At 66.9% G+C, this 13,078-nt stretch overlaps 6 protein-coding genes across 6 annotated transcripts; 2 read left to right on the top strand and 4 right to left on the bottom strand.

Moving 5' to 3' along the window:
- Positions 1–55: 55 nt before the first annotated feature.
- On the bottom strand, positions 56–2,173 carry MICPUCDRAFT_38131 (uncharacterized protein; the record flags this gene model as incomplete). Its single annotated transcript, XM_003055110.1, has 2 exons — positions 56–1,269; positions 1,375–2,173. The coding sequence occupies 2 exons, from the start codon at positions 2,171–2,173 to the stop codon at positions 56–58; spliced, it is 2,013 nt and encodes a 670-aa protein (XP_003055156.1).
- Positions 2,174–4,089: 1,916 nt separating this feature from the next.
- Positions 4,090–4,464, top strand: MICPUCDRAFT_7678 (set domain protein; the record flags this gene model as incomplete). The annotated part of the gene is made up of 1 exon (XM_003055644.1): positions 4,090–4,464. A coding segment is annotated over one exon (375 nt), but the record flags the coding sequence as incomplete, so codon positions are not given.
- Positions 4,465–4,835: 371 nt separating this feature from the next.
- On the bottom strand, positions 4,836–7,102 carry MICPUCDRAFT_50620 (major facilitator superfamily; the record flags this gene model as incomplete). Its single annotated transcript, XM_003055109.1, has 2 exons — positions 4,836–6,394; positions 6,579–7,102. 2 exons carry the CDS (start codon positions 7,100–7,102, stop codon positions 4,921–4,923), a joined length of 1,998 nt encoding a protein of 665 aa, XP_003055155.1. The 3' UTR covers positions 4,836–4,920.
- Positions 7,103–7,413: 311 nt separating this feature from the next.
- MICPUCDRAFT_46356 (uncharacterized protein) lies at positions 7,414–8,600 on the bottom strand (the record flags this gene model as incomplete). Its single annotated transcript, XM_003055108.1, has 1 exon — positions 7,414–8,600. The coding sequence occupies exon 1, from the start codon at positions 8,545–8,547 to the stop codon at positions 7,414–7,416; it is 1,134 nt and encodes a 377-aa protein (XP_003055154.1). The 5' UTR covers positions 8,548–8,600.
- Positions 8,601–8,747: 147 nt separating this feature from the next.
- On the top strand, positions 8,748–10,520 carry MICPUCDRAFT_46355 (uncharacterized protein; the record flags this gene model as incomplete). The annotated part of the gene is made up of 2 exons (XM_003055643.1): positions 8,748–9,495; positions 9,593–10,520. Coding segments are annotated over 2 exons (966 nt in total), but the record flags the coding sequence as incomplete, so codon positions are not given.
- A 1,256-nt stretch (positions 10,521–11,776) lies between these two features.
- On the bottom strand, positions 11,777–12,567 carry MICPUCDRAFT_12826 (uncharacterized protein; the record flags this gene model as incomplete). The annotated part of the gene is made up of 2 exons (XM_003055107.1): positions 11,777–12,001; positions 12,178–12,567. Coding segments are annotated over 2 exons (615 nt in total), but the record flags the coding sequence as incomplete, so codon positions are not given.
- Between the last annotated feature and the right edge of the window lie 511 nt (positions 12,568–13,078).

The following is a 13,078-nucleotide window of genomic DNA, read 5'->3' as shown; positions in this document are numbered from 1 at the left end:
GACCGTCGTCGGCGGCGCCGGGGTCCAAATCGCGGAGACCTGAACCCCCGCGCCGTCAGGAGTTTCCTCCGTTCAGTCCGCCGCCGCCGCCGCGCGCTCGCCCTTTCCCTCCTAAACGAATCGCCGACGCGCACGACCCCGGGAGCGTGCGGACGACGAACCCGTTGAACGCGTGCCGCGCGTTTGATCGACCGCCGCCGCCGAGGGCGAGAAAGACGCCGCACGCGACGACGGCGAGAAGCAGCGCGGACCCGACCCCGCCGACGTTTTCGCCGCCGAGGTCTTCCACGCGCGCGGACGCGGTCGACGGCGCGGTCCTCGACGCCTTGGTCTTGGCATCGACCGGCGGGGGCGTCGCGACGGTGACGGTGACGGTTGACGTTCCACCTTCTCCTCGGGGACCGGTCGATGCCGCGTCCGCGTCCGACCTCGGTTTCGCGGCGGCGCCGTCGCCGCGATAGTACCGCGACAGAAACGCGAGCGTCTCCTCCTCGTCCCAGCTCGGGTCGTCGTCGTCGTCCTCGTCGTCGTCGCCGCCTGAACCGCCGCTCAAGAGCCCGCTCGCGACGTGACACGACGCGCAGTCCTTCGTCGTCGGCCACTGCCGCTTCGGGTGCTCGGGGTCAGACGAGCCGTCCTCCTCGCCGTTCCTCCGCGCGACGGCGAGCCGCTCGTTCACCCGGTTGTGCGCTCTCCACGACCACAGCAACGCGTCGCTCGCGCCCTGGACGCTCTCGCCGTCGTCGTCGATCATCTCTAAGAAGTGACTCCGGCACTCGTCGCACGGGAAGAAACGCGTGATCCAGCCCTCGACCGCGGCCATCCACCGCTCGCCCGCGTAGGTCGCGGCGTCGCCCGTCAGCTCGACGCCGTCGGCGTCCGCGCCGACGCGCGCCGCGAGCGCGTGCAACAGCAGCCACACCCCGCACGTGTACCCTCGCGTGCCTTCCTGGGTCCCGAGACACGTGTCCCAATGCGGTTCGTTCCCGGCCGTATCTCCGCACATGTGTCGCGAGGCCAGGTCCTCTCGCGCGGCGGCGACGTCCACGTGGCCGTCCTTCGGCCAGACGCGCGCCAACGCGTCCGCGACGTCGCTCGCGCCGTCGGCGCACTCCCGGATCGGGTGCGCGTCCGCGAGGAGCTCGACGAACGCGAGGAACTCCGCGCGCGAGTCCGCGACGAACAAGGCGGGGGACGTCATCTGCGCGTAGACTTCCGTCGTGGCCATCTCGAGGTCCGCGAAGGACACGACCTCGCCCTGCGGCGGCGCTGAAGACGATTTCGATCTCGAACTCGAACTCGAACTCGAACTCGAACTCGAACTCGAACTCGAACTCGACGGCGCCGCCGGCGGTTTCTTTTTCTCTTTCGAACCGAACATCCCGCCGAACATCCCGCCCCCGCCGCTCGCTCCCTCGCGCGTCTTCTTCTTCGCGTCCGGCTTCTGCAGCACGTGCGTCCCCGCGGCGACGCCGGTGCGCTCGCCGACGAGCTCGACGACGCGCTCCGCCGTCCTGGGCGATATTTTCAGTTCCTCCATCCCTTCGCCGGCGGCGTCGTCGTCGTGACTGGTCCCCATACGACCGCGTTCGCGTGGTGAACGCCGTTCCTTAAGGACTTCGTCGTCGTCGTCGTCGTCGTCGTTCTCGTCGGCGTCGTCGCCCTCGCCGCCGCCGTCGCCCTCGCCCTCCTTCCCTCCCCCCGTCCTCTTCTCCCCTCCTTTTCCTTTTCCTTTACCCTTCCCGTCCGCGCGGCGTCGGTTCTTGAGCGCGTCGACGGTCCCGAAGAGCACCGTGGGGTACCCTCTGACGTCGAAGTCGTCGCACAGGTGCCCGTTCTTCTGACAGTCCACGCTGAACACCGTCACCGTCGGCTCCGGGCGCTTCTTCTTCTTCTTCCCCGTCGCCTTCGCGTCGCCGTTGAAGAACGCCGCGACGCGGTCGTAGGACGGCCGGAAGTTCTGGCACGCCGGGCACCAGGGCATGTACAGCTCCACGAGCGCGTGCGTGCGCGGATCGATCGTCGCCAGCGCGGCTTCGAATCCGTCCGCCTCGAGGTGGATCGCGCTCGGGGCGGCCGCGGACGGTCCGCGCGCGACCGCGGGCGACGCCGCGCACACGAGCGCGAGGAGGAGGACGAGGTGAATGTGGAGAGGCGCGCGAACCCGACCCATGGCGGGCGTCGGGCGAGACGACGCGCGAGACGACGCGTCGAACACTGGACGGACGGGCGGGATCTGGAACGGCGGCACGCGGAGGCGACAACTGGTAAACTGGAGGCTTCTTATTTTATGCGCGCTTCATCGATAAGTTGAAAGGGGATGCGATCAAACATTGAAACTACGGGTGGGTGAAAAACGTGCGGCCGCGCTGGGCTGCGCGCTGCGTTTCACGCGTTTGCAGGACTCCTCGTCTCCTCAGTCGGAGAGGCGGCGTGGCGGGCGGCCGCGCGCCATGAGCGACGGAGAGCCCGCGCGCGCGACCGCGGCGGCGCCGAGGCCGACGACGACGCTCGACGACGGGACCGTCACGAAGCGCCGCGTGAAGCAGACCGCGCGGAAGTCGTCGTTCACCGCGGCGTCGACGACGACGACCACGACCATCGGAGCCATCCTCGACCACGACCGTCGATCCTTCCATCGCATCTCCGCGTCCGCGCCCGCCGCCTCGGCGTCGTCGCCCGCGCCCGCGCAATCGCGCGACGGCGGCGCGACCGCGGCGACGTCCGACCGCGGCGCGTCCTCGTCCTCGTCGCTCCCGCCGACGCACGCGGCGGATCGCGTCGCGAAGTCGGCGCAGCTCGAAAAGTTTCGGACGATCGAGGCGCGGGTGAAGCGCGAGGGCACGGCGAAGCCGGACATGGTCGCGTACTCGCGCGTGAGCCAGGGTTACCCCCCCGCGTGCAAGCCACGATGGGGGCACGTCCCCGGGTGCGACGTCGGCGAGATTTTCGTCGGCCGAGGCGAGGTCGCGGCCGTGGGGCTGCACATCCGAATGATGCAGGGGATCGACTTCAACGCGGATTCCGTGCGAGAAGGCGGCGGCGCGTACGCGATATGCCTCGCCGGCGGGTACAAAGACGACGACGATAAGGGGCTAGACATATGGTACACCGGTCAGGGCGGGCAGGATAAGCGCAAGCAGGTCAAGAGCCAGGTTTTAACGAAGGGCAACCTGGCGTTGGCGCGGAATAAAGAGAGCGGCAAGCCGGTGCGCGTGATCCGAAAGGGCGCGGTGACGCCCGGGCGGGTGGAGTACATCTACGAGGGCGAGTACGCCGTCGCGGAGTACAAGTTCGTGGAGAGCGAGGACGGGCCTTTCATATACAAGTTTTTGCTGCGAGCGATCCCGGGGAGGAGCAAGGCGCCCGCGCCGCCGACGGAGTTCCTGGGGAATTTTATCCGATACGCCGGCGACTTCACGACGGGGACGCGAGGGCGGCGGAATCGAACGCTGGACGATCGGGGACGGCGGTTGGACGGCGGGAAGAGGGCGTGGACCGCGCTGGTGCGACGCACGAACGAGGAGCTGCGCGTGTCCGAGATGGAGCGGAGGGCGGTGTGCGCGTCGCAGTGGAAGAAAGACGCGGGCGCGGGGGAAGCGCCGGGAGAAGTTAGTAAGGGCACGCTCGTGATGATGGACGTCGCCGCGACCCCCGCACTGGTCCCCATACGACGGCGTTCGCGTGGTGAACGCCGATCCTTAAGGACTTTGCCCGGCGCTTCTCTCAGCGCGTGATCGTCCCCGCGTTCAACGAGGTGGACGACGCGACGGACGTCGTGCCGGAGGGATTTCGGTACGTGAGGAACTGCAGCGAGAAAATCTCCGCGGAGGCGGCGGCGGCGCTGGCGTCGACGACGAATCCGCCGGAGCCGCCGCGGCCCGAGGCGACGGCGACGACGCGCGCGTACAACGAGGAGTTTTGCCTGTGCGAGAGCTCTCCGGACGGCGTCGTGGAGCCGCCGCCGACCGCGGACGAGGCGACGAAGTCGGCGGACCCGAAGTCGCGGTTTCTCGGCGAGTCGATCGGCGCGTGCGTTCGACTCGGTCTGTGGCTCCCGCTCGAGGTGTTCCGAACCACGGACAAAGATGGGGGTTGCGGTGTCGCGCGGAGATTTCCTCCGGCGCGTTCGTGTGCGAATACGCGGGGGAGGTGCTCACGGAATCCGAAGCCGCCGCGCGGTGCGTGAACAGCGGCGACGACGACTACATCTTCTCTCTCGACCACTTCGACGTCGCGTACCAGAAGCCGAAGGACGAAGACCTCAACTTAGGCGTCGACGCGCGCGTGACCGGCGGCGTCGCGAGGTTTATCAACCACCACTCGGAGCCGAATCTCATCATCCAGAGCGTGTTCACTCCCGGCGCGGAAGGGTGCAGAGCGAACAACCAGCGGTTGTACCGCATTTGTTTGTTCGCGGGGCGAGACATCGGCGCGATGGAGGAGCTGACGTACGACTACGGCGAGGACACGTACTGGAAGCACATCAGCAAGGACGTCGACGTCGTCGACGGCGCCGGCGTGAAGAGGACGAGAACCGACGACGACGACGACGACGACGCGGCGCCGCTGCCGCCGTCGCGGCCGCCGTTTTCGCCGTCGCCGGAGATGACGAGCTCGATAGTCGAGATGGGGTTCTCGCGAGCGCAAGCGAGGGTGGCGTTAGTCGCGATCGGAGGGCAGAGCATCGAGCTCGCGATGGAGTGGCTGCTCACGCACCCGGAGGAGGCTGCGGAGGCGGACGCGAACGCCGACGCCGACGCGACGATAGAATGAATTCTTCGCGTGACTACGCAGCGCGCGACACGTACACGTACGACTTGTAACGAACGAAAAAAACCAATTCGCATGCTTCACTCGCACTCGGTGCGATCGACTACTGTAAACTAAGGCCTACTGCCGTGTTACTACCGTACTTCCTCACTGTTTCGGGTTCGGAAAGTCCAGCGACTTTGGCAGCGCGCCGCTAAACCTCGCGAGGATAAACATCGCGACGCCGAGCAAAGTGAACGGCCACCACGTCGGGTTGAACCCCTCCGCGAAAAACAGCGCGACGTCGCCCTTCACGTCGTCGCCGTCTTCGCTTTTACTTCGTCTCAGCTCCCGCGTTGCGTGGACCATCCCGGCGATGAGCCCCCCCGATAATATCGGCGCCGCGGCGCGCGCGACGTTCGTAAACGCCCCGCTGAATCCGTTCACCGCGCCGAGTTTGCCTCTGGGGGACGAGTTATTCAAGATCAAACTCACGCCGCCCATCACGACCGGGCCCATGCACCCGCGACACATCGCGAACACCACGATGAGCGTCCACGTCAGCGCTCGCGAGGATCTGATCGCGTACGCGGCGAGCGGGTGCGCGAGGTAGACGACGCCGTTGAGGAACAGCGCCCAGGTCACGCTTCGCGTGGCGCCGTATCTGTCCGACAAATACGAAAACAGAAACGCGGAGAAGAGCAATATGGAGACGCCCATGACGCTGCCGAAGATACCGATGTCGATCGCGCTGAACCCCAAGCCGCCGTTCTCGCGTCTCGTCGCCATCCAGATCGGCGTGAGCTCCGCGCCGGTGAGGATCGCGAACGTGCACGCGACTTGATTGATCACCGCGAGTTTGATCGTGCGATCCTCGTGCCACGGCGTCGCCTCCGCGTCGGTTGACGTTTCATCTTCTTCGGTTTCCGTGTCCGCGTCATCGTCCGGTCCGTCGCCGCCGCGGAGAAGTGCGCTCGTCTCGGCCTCGGCGCGGTCGTCCTCGGTCTCCGCGACGACCGTCGCCGGCGCGTCCGCGGCGTCCGCGTTGGCCAGTTCCCCGTCCATTCTCACCACCGCGACGGAGCTCTCGCTCGCGGACGATCGCGGGCTATCGCACGCGCCGACGTCCGGCAGCAACCCCTCGCCGTCTTCCTTCTCCGGCGTGCCCCGCTGCTTCCGAGGACGCGCGCTCGTCGCCGCCGCGGACATCTCAACCTCCGCGCCCTCGCCCTTTCCGCCGCCGCCACCGCCGCCGCCGCGTTCGACGTCGACGCCAATCTCTCCCTCCCCATCTCCGCCCTCGTCGTCTATCCTATCGTACCCCCCGCGCGCCGCGCCGTCTTTACGCGCGCTCTCCCCGGGGACGCGCAAGTACGCGAACGCGAACGTCCAGAGCATCGCCCCCGCGACGAGCACCCACGCGCTCGACAAAAAAAACGGGTAGTCGCGAAAGTACGGCGTCGGGCACTCGTCCTCGTCGAACAGCCCCGCGTCGGTGTCGGTCGACGTTCCATCTTCCACGACACCGCTACCGCCGCCGCACGGGTACGCGAGCAACGCGCTCAGCGTCGGCGCGATCGTGCTTCCCAGGCCGTAGGTTATCCCGAACGTGCTGAAGGCGCGCGCGGCGTTGGTCCGGTCGCTGAGGGTCGTTCCATACGAGCGATTGTCGGGGTGGAGTTCAAAGGCGTCAGGTGGAGTTGAAAGGCGTCGAGGGCGGGCGTTGAAAGCGCGGGGTGGGCGGAGAGATGCGACGGCAAAAGTCCTTAAGGAACGGCGTTCACCACGCGGACGGGGTCGTATGGGGACCAGTGTATAGAACGCACCTGATCTTCGCCATGCAGCTCCGAGAGTTTGTCATGACGCCGTCGAACAGCCCGGACGCGGCGCGGACGACGACCGCCCACGCGAAGGAGCGCACGCACCCTAACGCCGCGGTGAGGAGCATCGTCGCGAACGCGCTCAGGAGCATCGTCGCGCGGAATCCAGCCTTATCGCCGGCGATGCCCCACGGATACGACGAGATGGCGGAGAACGCCGGTTTCGCGGCGATGACGACGCCCGCGCGAAGCGACGCGTCCGCGTCGTCTCTCGCGCCCCAGAACTTGCACATGAACACCGCGGTGGAGAATATGTACGTCGTGCTGAGTATGGACACCATGGACAGCGCTTGCACGCCGAAGACGCAGTACCAGTCCAGCGGCGTCGCGGTCGAGCTTCGCGCGCTCTTCCCGACGAGATTTTTAACGGAGCCGACGCGCCGCACGACGCCGCCGACGCCGCGCGCGAAGCCCCGCCACGACTCGCTCCGTCGCATGTGCGACAGCGACTTCACGAGGGAGAGGTCCATGGCGGGCGAGCGTCGACGGGACGGACGACGACGCTCGGTGATGCCGACTGCGCGGCGGAGGAATGCGAAGTTGCGGGGGCGTCGTCGACGTGGAGTCGCGTTTGTGGTGGTCGTCGCGCGGCGCTGAGGTGCGTTCTATACAAACGTTTTTCACCCATCGCCCGGTTTCAACACTTGATCGCGTATCCTTTCAACTGACCGATGAACTATTTTTGTATGGAATGGCCCTGAGGCTGATGTGCTACAGTATGTAGTACAGTATGTGTCATAAAAACGTTCGTCGCCCCGCTCCCGCCGCCGCCGCGTCGTCGTCAGTCCTCGTGATCCGTCGCGCGCCGCTTCGCCTTCTCCGCCGCCCGCCGCGCTAACCACCGCTCGTGCGGCCGTCTCCCGGGCTCGCTCACCGCCGGGAACTCGCGCATGCGTCGACGCAGCCACGCCGCGTCGACGCGTTCGGCGGTCGAAGTCGCCTCCGCCGCCGCCTCCGCCTCCGCCTCTGTGTCGTCGTCGCCGCCGCCGCCGCCGCCGTCGCCGTCGCCGTCGTCGTCGTCGCCCGCGTAGGTCCACTCCACCAGAGAATAACTCCCGTCGTTCGTGCCGCTGACTTCCCTCCCTAACGTCTCGCGGCACAGCGGGCACTCGCGCGACATGGACAGCCACCGGAGGTGACACGCCTCGCAAAACGCGTGCGCGCATTTGGTCACGATCTCCACCTCTCCGTCCATGCAGATCGAACACAGCCGCGCGTCGTCGTCGTCGTCGTCGTCGTTCTCCCCTCCCGCGATGCGCACCCGTCGCGGCGGCCGCGTCGTCGTCGCGAACGACGACGACGCCAACGCGTCGACCGCGATCTGCGCGAGCGCCGGCCGGAGCATCGTGTAGAACTGCGCGAGCGTCATCCTACGGCACGCGCCCACGTGCTCGAACCCGTCGTCGTCGTCGGCGGCGGCGGCGGCTTCGTCGGCCACCTCGATCTCGCCGTCGTCGCCTCCCCGCGCCGCCGCCGCCGGCGCTGCGTCGTCTTCTTCTTCTTCTTCCGCCGCCGCTCCCCGCGCCGCCGCCGCCGCGCCGCGCGACGACGCCGGCACTTCCTCCACGTCCACGGACACGCTTCCGACCACGCTCGCGAGCTTCGGCCCGACGCGCAGCGCGCGGAAAAACGCCCTCTGTCCCGCGTGCGAGTTGTACACCAGATCGCACCTGTACCGCCATCCCGCGCGCGGCAGCTCCGGGAGCGTCTCCGCGTCCGCGAGCGATCGGTTCGCGTCCGCGATGTCCGCGAGCGCGGTCGCGAGGTTTAGCTTCGGACCGCCGCGCGGGGGTTGGAACTTTCGAAGGCACGCGTTGATGGCGCCGCGCTCGCGGACGAAAAACTCGATCGCGGACCTGAAGAGCACTCGCGCGACGATGTACCCGATGTAGATCCCCACGACCGGGATCGGCATGAGGCTCGCGATGAAGACGCGATGAAGACGCGGGGGGAGATGGGACGCGCGCGGGGAGGGTCTGGCGCCCTTCTTCGGCGCGGCGCGGCGCCTCGAAAAATGACGATGTCAACAACCACAGCAGACTTCCTCTCCGCGTTCGAGCGCCAAGCTGGCGAGATGACTCATCATTATACCGGCGTCATCCATCATGCCGGCGGGCACTCGTCGCGCGCCGACGTCCCGTCATGTCCTCCGCCGTCGCGCGCCTCGCCGCGCCGGTCCACCCGCGCGCGACGCCGACGACGACGACGACGACGACGACGACGACACCGAGACGACCCCGTCGCCGTCCCGATCGTGGCGAACGCTCCCGGTCGTGCACGTCCTCGTCTTCAACCCGGAGACGCCGGACGAGGCGATATACACCACCTCGCGGCGCACCGCGGACGTCGCGCGGAACGACTTCCTCGTGTTCGAATCCCTGCGCGACGCGACGCGCGCGTCCGTGGCGATCAGCGACACGACCCCGGACGGTTCGATGCCCGTCGTCGACGCCGTGGACCCTCGCGTCGTGGCGTACATGGCGTCCACCTGCGGCTACGGCGTCGAGTGCGTCGCGGAGGGGGGCGACTTTACGCCCCCGGAGGTCGTCGTCGACGAGACCGTCGGCGGCGAGGGCGACGAGGACGACGACGACGACGACGACGACGTGCTGCTGGCAATCTCCACGGTGGATCTCGCGCGGTACCTCAGCGACGGCGGCGACCTTCCCGCGCCCGACGACGACGACGCCGCCGACGAAGCCGCCGCCGAAGCCGCGGAGAAGGAGAAGGAGCTCAGGGCGGCGCGCAGACGCGCGGCGCGGACGATGCGAAAAGCGCTGCGGTCGCCGACGAGCAAAGTCAGTGCGCTGGTGCGAGCGGCGGCGGCGGCGCCGACGAAGGCGCTGCTCACGCCGACGCGAAGGTAAGCGAGACTGGTTTCCATACAGTACTGTACGACGCCACGCGCGTCGTCGCGCGTCGTTTCTTATTAAGACTAATAAAGACTTTTTGTTCTTCAGGGTGCTGCGCGCGATGAAGACCGCGGCGACGGTGGAAAACGACGACGGCGAGATGGACGCGAGTTGGGGGGAGGAGAAGCGGATGCCTGCGGCTGCCAACGTGGTGTACCGAGCGCTCATCGTCGTCGCGGAGAGGCGCTTGCGAGGCGACGGCGGAGGCGACGGCGGCGGCGGCGGCGGCGACGGCGCGTGACCTTCGGTCTCGTAATAAAACACTAGAGAGACTAATAACTCACTCGCATGACGTACTGTGCGCGCTCGCGAATACCTCGCCCCGCGCGACGAATCGAATCGAATCTACGGCGACTTGGGCGAGGAGGGCGTCGTCGGACTCCCCGCGGGACTCCCGACCGGGCTCACCGCGATCGTCGACGACGCCTCGTCGCCGTCGCTCCATCCGAAATCGAAGTCGTGCTCGCTACACGTATCGTCGCCGGCGCCCGCGGTGCTGGTGGGAGACCGCGGCGCCTTCGACCTATTCTTCGCCGTCTTCGCGCGAGGGACTAGGTACTTCTCCCCCGGGGCTTTCGCACGTTTCTTTTCGTCTGAGACGGAGGCGGATGGCGACGCGACCTCGGGATCGGGTTCGACCTCGGTGACATCGACGTCGCCGCCGCCCGGCCCCGGCCCCGGCCCCGGCCCTGGCCCCGGCGCGGCGACGTCGTCTCCCTTCGGCGTCGGGACGATATCCTCCGAGAGCCGCGCCGCCGTCTCGCTCGTCGAGGTGTCCCCGCGTCGCGCGTTTCTTCTCCGCGTCGCGTCCACGGGCTGGAACCGAAACTGCGCGTGCACGTACCCGGTATCCACGCCCTTGAGCTGCAACCGCTCGTAGCTCCAGTGCCCCATGTTCGCGAGCGCGCGCGCGACGATGTGCCTCAGAGGAACGTCCGCCTTGCCCATGAACTCCTTCCCGTACATATCTTTGTCCCAACACGTGAACACGATGTCCACGCCCGGATGCGTCAAGTCCGACGGAGAGACGACGAATTCGCCGCCGTCGTTGTACACCGGATTCACCGTGTTCGCCATGACTTTGCTCTTCCAGGTCTGCGTCTTGAGCTTTATCTTGAAGTACGGGTCGGAACTGCCGACGCCGTCGCAGTTCTTGAGGTCCTCGCCTTTGATGAGCTCGAAGTAGAGGAGGCCGTTCAGGAACGGTTTGACCACGGAGAGGTTCCGTTCGTACCGCTCCCGAGTGCTCTCGTTGCCGTTCCGAGGGTCCCCTTCGAGCACGGTCGACAAGAGCTGCTCGACGGCGATCAAGATCGGTCGCTTCAAGCGTCCCTGCGGCGTGAGCGCGTGTTCCGCGGTTTTTTCTGGATCCATGTAATCGATCCGGTTCTCCGCCATCTCCGCGCGATATTTCTCTTTCGTGATTTTCTGGATCATCGGCACCTTCGGGTCCGACACCCCAGCTTCCGCGCGCTTCATCTGCAGAAACTTCCTCGCCTCTAATCCCGCTCGCGCGAGCGCCTTCTGCATCGTCTCGAGGTCCTTCGCGAGCGGATACAGCCGGAATTTCACAGTCAGCGTCCCCGCTTTCTTCCGAACCGTGCTCTTCTTTTTGGACAACACGCGGAATATCGACGACGCGTCCTTCGTGAGCGTCAACTCGCGCGTCGTCTCCTCGAACGGCACGAGATCCGACAGATCCGCGATCTCCGCGGTGCCCATGATGGTGTGAAACAGCGCCCCAGACTCGATGTTCTGCTCGCGCGGCTTTTTCGTGTCCTTTTTGTCGAGCTTCGAGCCGCTGCGAGTCGCGACGCGTTTCCCGTTGCTCAGCGTGCGATACAATTTCTTCTTCCTTCGCCCGGGCATCCGCCACCCGCAGCAACACCGCTTCGTTTTCATGACGCACCGCTCCATCTTCCGCATCTCGATGTCATCCGCGAGCGCGCTGTAATCCGAGATGACCAACGACAGGACGTCCTCCTCCGGGTCGTCTACGATGATCCGATACGTCTCGTTCCACGCCGGATTCAACTCGTCCACGACGACGGAGCTCTTCGCCGGCGCGCGGCGACCGTTCGCGACGCCAACCGTCACGTACGGATCGCTCGTCCCGAGCTTGCTCGCGTTCTTGAGCTTCTTCGCGCGCACGAGGGTTATCTCCAGGACCGCCGCGGCGCCGTCGTTCATGAGGCCGCCGCCGGACTCGCCTAGCGCGTCTGCTTTTTTCGCGATCGGCACTCGAATCGACTGCGGCCACACCATGACCCGCGTGAGCGCGTTGCCGATGACGTTCGTGATCGCGTCGCTGAAGCCGGGGATCATGTCTATGTTCCCGCCGACGAGAGACAGCGCGAATCGAATGTCCGGCTTCTCCACGAAAGATATCCCGAGCAGATGGAACGTCGGCATGCGATCGTCAAAGTCGGAGAGCTGCAGCCGCAGCGTCCCGGCGACCTGCAACAAGCGAACGTCGGGGTGGAGTTGAAAGGCGTCAGACGGAGTTGAAAGGCGCCGAGGGCGGGTATTGAAAGCGAGGGACCCTGGGCGGAGAGATGCGCCGGCAAAAGTCCTTAAGGATCGGCGTTCACCACGCCAACGCGGTCGTATGGGAACCAGTGTATAGAACGCACCTGCAACTCCGACAGCCGCACGGTGAGCGGCAGCCCGCGATACCCGACCGCGAGCACGACCGTGGGGTTCCCGGTCCACCGAACGTCCAAATCCAGAACCACCGAGGAGCCGTCCGTGTTCGCGCTCTTGTTGCGATTCGCGACGTTGTTCACGCTGAGCAAGTTCAGCGACTCGGACCCGAGCTGGAACTCTTTGATTCGCAGCGACATCCCCAGCGGCGAGACGCGCGAGAGGCGACGCGAGAGGACGTTCCCGATCGTCTTCGACAGCGCCGCGGAGAGCCGCGGCCACAGCGTCTTGATCGCGCTGTTCAGCCACACCGTCGTCTCGAAGTTTGGGCGCTTGCACCACTGCGGGACGTCCGCCATGAGCGCGCGCAGGCCGCCCATGGCGACGAGGGAGTCGGAGGCGTGGTGGTCGAGCAGCTCGGGCGACAGCATCCGGCGCGCGACGAGCGCCTTCTTCTTCGCTTTGGCGCTCTCGACCCTCTTCCCGAGGGCGAAGCCTAAGGACAGGAACGTCGCCTTCTTGATGATGCCTCCGAGGAACTGCGGGCGGCGAGCGTGGAGGGAGGGGGGAGGGGGGGAGGGAGGGAGGGGTCGGCGGACGACGTGTCGCGGGGACGGAGGGTCGATCGCGACGTGCTTTGGCGCGCGAAATATCCCGGTGGGGACGACCAGATTCCGTCGGGGACGGTCCCGGGGACGGACGGCTTCGGGATATCGCGCGGGAACGCACCCCCGGGAGCGCGCCGACGATCCCCGAGGGGATCGCCAGGGACAACACCGGCGACAGCAGCGCATTCGCCATCGCCGCGGCGCGGACGCCCCGCCCTGGGGTTCTGCGCGCCTCCGCGGACGACCGCCGGTCTCGACCGATCGTATCGAGCCAGTTGTCGCG

The sequence above is a fragment of the Micromonas pusilla genome (genome assembly GCF_000151265.4).
Source record: "Micromonas pusilla CCMP1545 genomic scaffold MICPUCscaffold_1, whole genome shotgun sequence".
NCBI lineage: Eukaryota > Viridiplantae > Chlorophyta > Mamiellophyceae > Mamiellales > Mamiellaceae > Micromonas > Micromonas pusilla.
This window is presented reverse-complemented; position numbering and strand designations above follow the sequence as displayed.